The sequence below is a fragment of the Vollenhovia emeryi genome, unplaced genomic scaffold (assembly GCF_000949405.1).
Source record: "Vollenhovia emeryi isolate VEMERY1.0 unplaced genomic scaffold, V.emery_V1.0 DF939710.1, whole genome shotgun sequence".
Lineage (NCBI taxonomy): Eukaryota > Metazoa > Arthropoda > Insecta > Hymenoptera > Formicidae > Vollenhovia > Vollenhovia emeryi.
In genome coordinates, this window is record NW_011966656.1 from 15,351 (window position 1) to 23,335 (window position 7,985).

Sequence of the window (7,985 nt, forward strand, 5' to 3'; positions counted from 1 at the left end):
AAATTAAAATAGTTATATCTTAGCAACCGTTTAGTGGATGCATTTTTACTTTTCTGCAATAAATTAGGAAGACTAAAAGAACAATTTCACAAATTGTTAGCGACTTTATACTATTTTGAAGATAGGTCCGATACATCCTTAAGGAAAACTTTGTAGCTTTTTCAATATTTGACTTACGATATCTCAATGACAAAAGTGATACAGGACTCTTTGACTTGACTTCTCAAGAATATGCTGTTATACAATATTGTCTTAACTTTTGTTAACTTGATTGTATAATAAATTTTCAGATTACTTTAGAACTTTCAAAATTACAGTACAATATTCTGTAGTTGATTTTATAATTGGTCCCACCTATCTGTTTCAGATCTACGCGGAAGGCTTACATCTTGTTCAAGTAACGGGTGAGATATTGAATTCCACCTTGATGAACAATCCTGATATCGACTGGGTACCAGAAAAGTGGGAAGAGTCCGTTAACAGTGTTTTGGATAACGCCTATACGTATGGACGAAGCGCTATATCGGATGGTGTAAGATTTACTTTGATCATTTCTCCACTTTGCGCTTGCGAACGAATCAAGTTTGCTTATCTTGATTAATTTAGATTCGAGGTCTCGTGAAAGATCTCGAACCAGCGAAAGCGGAGCAGATGGAGAAGAAAGTCTTGGAACTCTGGGATCGTCTCTATCAAGCATGGATGATGTCGAGTACGGATCCCGATCTTGTAGGTCCTACTGTGGATGTCATGTCTGCGTACACCGCTTGGGAGAGCTTCAAAGAAAGCTTTGGAAAAACGCCCTTACGTAAATATGTTGCCTTGAGAAAATTCTGAAATTTAGCTTTATTCGTTATACATTGTGCCCTTGATTTTCTTTTCTGTCAATTTGAAAAAATTATAAAATATCAATCATACACAAAAGTATGTTGGTTCTATTATAATAAGGACTGCTTTGTATACAATACAATAATGGAATGCTATCGCTTTTCTTTCTCTTTTTTAGAATTATTCAATATGACTAGTATACAGAATTTTGCCAAAGAGAACATTGGCATTTTAATGTCGGTGCTAGACTCTCTCTGGGGCATTGTTAAAGGCAACATGTCTGTCATATTGACAGTTTTCACGGAGTTATTCTATATCATACTCATGAGTGGATCGGCAGTACTTAATTTTGTACTCAGCACAGTATGTTTCTGCAAAATGTCCTCAGTAAAAAAAAAGAAAAGGCACGAGTTATAATAATTTTATATTTCAGGTGGTGTTCTTTACAACTTTATTTTACTTGCTCAGTTCTAGCGGCAAAACTTATAAACCCATTGAATTGACAACAATGTTTAGTCCTATTAGTTGCCACAGGTAACTGCCTGCCATTTGAAATTTGACTTATTCTTTTCCTTTCTTCTAATATTTTATATTTAATAAAAATATTTTTTTAACAAGCACGCTGCATGTAGAGGGGTAAGTTAATCTTTGCATAACGTAACCAAGTTAATATATAATACATATACTTGAGTTTATTTAGCATCATAAAATATATGATTGCATGCGACGAAAACATTCAGAAACAATTAATTTTTATTCAGATTTGCTGTAGCGTTGCAAGAAGCAGTGATCGGGGTGTTTGCTGCCACTTTTAAACTCGCCTCCTTCTTCGGCATGTGGACATGGTTTATACATAATTTATTTCAAGTGAAGATTGTCTATTTACCATCGACCCTCGCAACCATGTTGGGGGCAGTTCCTTTCTTAGATGCATACTTTGCCAGCATTCCGGCCGCCATCGAACTCTGGTTTACCCGTGGATCGATGATTGCTATCACCTTTTTTCTCTTCCATTTCCTCCCGTGTAGCATAGTAGTGACGGAATTTTACAAGGAGATTAAAGGGTAAAACTCGTTTTGTATTATGTTTTAGTATACATCTTTAATCACGCGTCGTCTCTGCAAGTATTCCATTTATTTCAGTGGTGGACACCCTTACCTGACGGGTCTATCGATAGCGGGTGGAATCTTTTGTTTAGGTGTGGAAGGGGCAATTTTTGGTCCTTTGCTCCTGTGTTGTATTATGGTTGTCATCAATTTAAGCCGACGTTATCTGCACTCGCCTGAGGACGAAGTTGTATTGCCAACGTATCCCAACCATGGAAGAACATCTGAATACGAGTCAAAATAACATTACGGTTTTAATAACAATCGATATCTCTGCTTAACAATATTGCGAGCAGCGGGTTTGGCTCCAGCTTTTATTACAGATTAAAAGTTTGATACGAAAGCGTTGTATGATGGCTGGTACCAGACATACAGCATGAAAACAGATACGAAAGTTGTGTTTTATATACTTTTATGTGATAAGAGAACTAACAGAAGAGTCTCAGCTTACGCTTATTAGAATTACAGATATTTATATTGTACGTGAATAATAAAAATAAGTTATTTTTTTATTTATACGCGCATTAATACAATTCTCTTTTACGAATCTCATTTTAAATAATAAATTTTCTGTCTTCCATCGTCCTTATATCAGGAATTTCACAAATACCAGATTTGCAACAATATTTACAGTGCTATAGTATAATTTATACATATACACGATATAATTTTCATTTAATGTATTACACTTCAAGTACGTGTTTTTTTATTGTATTGATTTAAGTGTAAACAAGAAAAACACGTTAAAAATATATGTATATGCCTATTGTGATACTAACTTCAAGATTTAATACTTATGTTTATATTTCTCATGTTAAATGTGTAACCAATGATATGGTAATAAATTTTCTTAACATTTAATGTACGTATTATGTCCTAAATTATAGTGTTGAAATAAAACGCAATGTCTAGTCTAATGTCCACGATAGTCGGTGCAACCGTAATTATGCTTATTATTCTTATTGGATTCGAGATTTATTTACACTATGATACTTACTTTCTGTCAAGGAGAGTTTGAAAATATGGAGCATGAATAAATAAAGTTTATTTATTCGCAAAAGTGGATACACGTAGCATTTGTCACAAAGGCATTGCACGTACAATTTTTATAGTAATTTTTGACCCATGTAATTATACAAGGAAGTTTTACGAAATTTTTTATCAATCTAAATCTGTCTTTTTAACAAAGTGATCACTATCAAAATTGCCATGTGTATTATAAACATTCGATAGATGCGTTAGTTTTATATTACTCCGCAACAATTCAACTGTGGTTGCTTCGTGCGCATGGAAAATAATTTCCTTCTCGTTTACAAACATGTGGAAACCATTTTCCGAGAACCGACCACGTATATTGCCTACTTCCAACCATACAAATAACGCTATATTATTCGTCGACAACACAATTTTGAAATCTGCATAATTGGAAAGTTTCCCAGGTAAATGGTTATCTTCAATCTTCATCTGAAATAAAAAATATTTACTTGTCAATATTTCTCTGATAGTATTTGACAATGTCTGCAGTATACATATATTGGGCTTTTATGTGATACTTTTTTATTCACTTACAGTGACATTGGCAATTGGTTTATCTACATTTTTTAATGCATCGGGATATACATAATTAACTGGCGCGATTAGGGATCCAGATTTATCCATGAGAGATAAAGTGACTATACAGGATCTCTTAGCAGATTCCAATGATCCACATCCCATTTGAAGCAGAAACTCGTCTAACCAAAAGGACGTAACTTTCATGGCTTTGTTAGATTGCTGAAGAATAACGAATATTTATACACACGGATTATATGTATGTATACGTATATCCCTAGTTTATCGTACTTACTATTATGATATTATTGAACGATAATTCGAATATATGTTTCATGGATTCCCATTTATAAATATGAAGTTTTACTGTACAGTTTGTTAAGCTGTACATTCGATCGGATACTACGTATATTGACAGCTCGTTGGAGGTGGACAAATGTGGCGTAACGATAATGGGCGCAAAAAAGTCCTTGGCATAATAATGCAGCATTTTCCAGCGACCTTCAATATCTGTAAATATAACACATGATGTGCAAACGACAGAATAGCTATACCTTGTAACTAGAATGATTAATACAACATCTTCATATTAACATTTTTCTGGATGGATTAATCGGTTCAAAAACCTTGGAAAAGTTTTTATATACATAGACTCGACTCGCCACGACTTTCTAGTTGCAGCTTGCAAGATACTATAATGTCTTCGATTACCTATGGAAGACCACGAAGGAGCTTGCCAAACATCATTCAGCTGCCAATAGAGAGCTCCCATTGTCATACCCTCACCTATGGAATTCACCTCCGACTTAGCTTGTCTGTACGCTTCCGTTTGTATCCTTATAGAAACAGCTTGATTAACTTGACTGAGATATACGTAATTCGCGAAATCTCGGATGCTATCGTTACTCTGTGGTACAGCAAAATTATGTAAGATCAACAGCAGCATATATTGGTTGCCGAGTGGCTGATGTTGCCTGTGTTTCACGAAATCACTGCTGACATGAAGATCTTTCGCGCTTTCTATAGCAGTTACTATCGTGTACATCGACGGCCAAGATTGAAATCCATATTCGGAGCAAAATCTCGTTCGAGGATACTGAGTGATATCCCATCCATTTCTAATGTAGTTGTAATAGTGAACTAAAAAGCAACCAACATTCAGCGTTAACACATTTAATCAAGTCTCATTTTAAACTGTTATCTAAAAAGAAACATATTTGTATATTACCATCGCCATAGAGATTTGAGTAAGGATTTACTCCAGTATAATTGTACGTTTCTTCGTATGCCCCATTGCCTGGACTAGACACGACAAATGGCCTTGTAGGATCCAGTTTCTCCACTTCCACCTTTACTAGATTCACGTAAAGTTTCACATAATCTTCTCTGTAGACCTGAGCAGAACCAGTTCCGTACCAATTTCCATGAAGCGCTGCCTCATTCTCGTTATTACCAGCCCAAAGCACGACACTTGGATGGTTCTTCAAACGTATCACGTTTTGCGATACTTCTTCCTTCACGCTTCTCAGGAATGAGTCACTCGTGGGATACATAGCACACGCAAACATAAAGTCTTGCCAAATCATGATCCCATATTCGTCGGCTAGGTCATAAAATAATTTCGACTCGTAGACACCACCACCCCATACTCTTAGCATATTCATATGTGTCTCTTTGACGGATAACAACAAGTTCCTGATGGTGTCCTCTTGCGCGCCTAGCTCGGGGAAGACACTGGCCGGAATAAAGTTGCTACCTTTGGCGAAAATCGGTACGCCGTTTATGCGAAAGTAAAAGCTCAATCCTTTCTTCAGAGGTTCCTCCACCAGCTCCACCGTTCTGAAGCCTATACGAATCCGCTTGTATAGTACATCGTTCGCAGTTGTCACGGTGGTAGTTAAATAGTACAAGTGTTGCTTGCCGTAACCATTCGGCCACCAGTTTTCAACGGCATCCTGATAAGAATGAAAAGAATCATTAGGCTATTAGAGTTAAAATTTTGTTTTGCAAACGCAAACTTGCACTTGCAAAACAAAACTTGTGAAATAAAGATAGGAAAGAAGATATTGTACAAATAATTCCTTTAATAAAAACCGGATACTTTTAAACGATTATTTAATGTATAAAACACAATGGATTGATTCTTTCATAAATATTGCAATATTAATGACTATAATCGTTAAAACTTACCACAGGCACGATGAGCAAAATGTTAACATTTATGTACTTGCCACTTGCATCAAGTACAACCTCGCTAGTGTTGCTGATGAGTTTGCTTTGTGAAATATGCAATATCGACGCTACATGACAACCGATTTCCGTGAATCTTTCATCCTCGCTCTGCGTTGCCTCTAGAAATATCGTAATGACGATGTTCCAGGCATCATTTTCTTTGTGTATATCAGTCGTAATGTCATTAATCAATATATCATTTACGGGAATCAATTCAACGTTTCTCCTGTAAATTTGTTCTCGCATTTATACCAGTAAAAATGCATACGGTGAGGAAAACAAAATATACTATAAGATAATCGAGTGTTTATTACCAAATGCCAACAGAGGGGAAAGCAGGTCCCCAATCCCACGAGAAACTTGCCTGCATCTTACGAATATGATTTACATGACATTGTCCGTTGTACTGCTTAGGTACGCACACTGGTGGTACAATGTAGTTTTTTCTTTGCTCATTGTATAAATCTTCAGCTGCTTTAACAGCCGAGCGAAATGTGACTTTCAATACATTTTGTCCTTCCTGTATATTACGGATAAAATAATTATTATATCATCAACGAGTATATTTACCCAGATAGCACTGGATGTCCTATGGACTTCCAGTTTAAGTCCAATTTACGTCTGAACATGCGTGGACGTGAAATGGACATTTAACGGACGTCCGTTGTTGTACCTTGAGGAGATATCCTTTTCGGGACATCTTATGGACATCCAATTTTTGTCCACGTTTGGGCTTTAATTTTATCATCTTTAGATATATTTATTTTATCATATTTAAATACATTTGCAAATTTTCATTGCGAAAAAACGTTCATTAAAAAACTTTTATTAAACATTTAAAAAACGTTCATTTTACGTTTAAAATCCATATGTTGAATAAACTGTTTAAAAATGTTTGTTTTATTTTATTTTACATTTATTTTATATTTATTTCATATTGATTAGTCATTTGCAACATATATGTAAAAAAGATTTTATACATTTGTTTTTTATTTTAGGTTTCACATTTATTTAACATTAATTACTATATTAATATTATAATAAAATACATTAATGAATAAAACAGTTTTTCACATTTAATAGTTAAATATTCGTTGTACAATAAAACCATAGAAAACAATAAACATAGACAATGTAAAATAAATATTAAATAATATGAATTAAATGTACAATAAAATATAATTTTAAAAAGTTATATTCTCTCTCTCTCTCTCTCTCTCTAAATATCGTTGGTTTTTTGCCCTTTTTCCTTTCCTCTTTCTTTGATTGTGAATAAAAAATTGTATATTGGCATATAAATTGTACTCGGCTATAAAAATTTTTTTAATAAAAAGAACTGTAAAATATTCATAAACGGGGAGTACATGCTTTAACACTTACAAAGATTAACAATAAGTAACAATTTAATTTTTGTAGATCAATTTAACAAATTACATTGTCAATTTCTGTTGAGTTTTGTAAATCTACCTCGCTAAAAACTACTAAAAATTAAAAAGCTAGAAAAAGTCTAGAAAACCTGGAAAAGTCAGGGAAACACAGTAAATTGTTTAATTAATATTTAATTATTAAAAATCCTGTCCAAAATATAGGTACATAATTAATTATCAAAAACACGTCCGTTATAGGTCCAAAACAGGTCCAAAATAGATCCAAAGTTGGATGTATTTTGGACGTCCTAGGGATGTCCAAAGTAGTGCATTTTAGACATCCGATGGACCTTAAGTGGACGTACTATGGACGTCCAAATATCCAGATGCGGCCGTCCATCGGACATCCTATGGACGTCCATGTGCTATCTGGGTTTGTACGGTTCTTTTGATCTCTTTGATTACCTTGATGAAGTCTGTCACATCAAAAATATATCGCACAAACATATTTAAAGCCTCTCCAATCGCATGATTGTTCAATGAAATATTGGCAAACGTATCGAGTCCGTGAAAAATCAAGACTATCTTGCGAGCCTTTAGAAAATTATCGCTCACTGAAAATAATATGGTTAGAATCCATAAGTTTAAATTCTAATGTCATCTCACATGTTTTGATTAATTTACCGTTAAAATTTTTAGTATAAATTACGGACTGATTTCCGACCCAACGATTATTGACATCGTTTCTTCCATGCAGATTGCTCTCTATTATATTATTCTTCTGTAAATCCGTATAAATTCCGCCGGGAACAGTCGCGGTGAAATTGACATCTACGAGTAATAGTTGGATCATTTTACATTAATGATAAACAAGCCACCAGATATGGAGAAGATTATACAGGGT

The 7,985-nt window shown here is 34.4% G+C and overlaps 2 protein-coding genes across 4 annotated transcripts in view; one reads left to right on the forward strand and one right to left on the reverse strand.

Moving 5' to 3' along the window:
• Positions 1-2,796, forward strand: part of LOC105556914 (transmembrane protein 245) — a 9,224-nt gene extending 6,428 nt beyond the window's left edge. For 2 of the 3 annotated variants that reach the window (XM_012004024.1, XM_012004026.1), the window contains exons 3-9: positions 368-532; positions 607-805; positions 1,004-1,188; positions 1,259-1,359; positions 1,444-1,461; positions 1,587-1,889; positions 1,968-2,796. In XM_012004024.1, the coding sequence (XP_011859414.1) occupies positions 368-532; positions 607-805; positions 1,004-1,188; positions 1,259-1,359; positions 1,444-1,461; positions 1,587-1,889; positions 1,968-2,175 (1,179 nt within the window). In that variant the 3' untranslated portion in view covers positions 2,176-2,796. The remainder of the gene's footprint in view (positions 1-367; positions 533-606; positions 806-1,003; positions 1,189-1,258; positions 1,360-1,443; positions 1,462-1,586; positions 1,890-1,967) is intronic. The other variant, XM_012004025.1, reaches the window with a different exon arrangement.
• A 156-nt stretch (positions 2,797-2,952) lies between these two features.
• Positions 2,953-7,973, reverse strand: LOC105556915 (beta-mannosidase). The gene is made up of 9 exons (XM_012004027.1): positions 7,766-7,973; positions 7,547-7,695; positions 6,029-6,234; positions 5,673-5,940; positions 4,711-5,437; positions 4,194-4,622; positions 3,778-3,992; positions 3,501-3,704; positions 2,953-3,395 (listed from the first exon to the last, which is right to left on the reverse strand). The coding sequence occupies exons 1-9, from the start codon at positions 7,932-7,934 to the stop codon at positions 3,093-3,095; spliced, it is 2,670 nt and encodes an 889-aa protein (XP_011859417.1). The 5' UTR covers positions 7,935-7,973; the 3' UTR covers positions 2,953-3,092.
• Between the last annotated feature and the right edge of the window lie 12 nt (positions 7,974-7,985).

Bases quoted from the DNA above. Each gene is read 5' to 3' on its own strand.
- LOC105556915 (XM_012004027.1), bottom strand. From the start codon at position 7,934: ATGATCCAACTATTACTCGTAGATGTCAATTTCACCGCGACTGTTCCC. The intron at 5,941-6,028 runs GTAATAAACACT...ACAAATTTACAG, and splicing joins TTCCCCTCTGTTGGCATTTG to GAGAAACGTTGAATTGATTC. The intron at 3,993-4,193 runs GTAATCGAAGAC...TTATATTTACAG, and splicing joins TCCTTCGTGGTCTTCCATAG to ATATTGAAGGTCGCTGGAAA.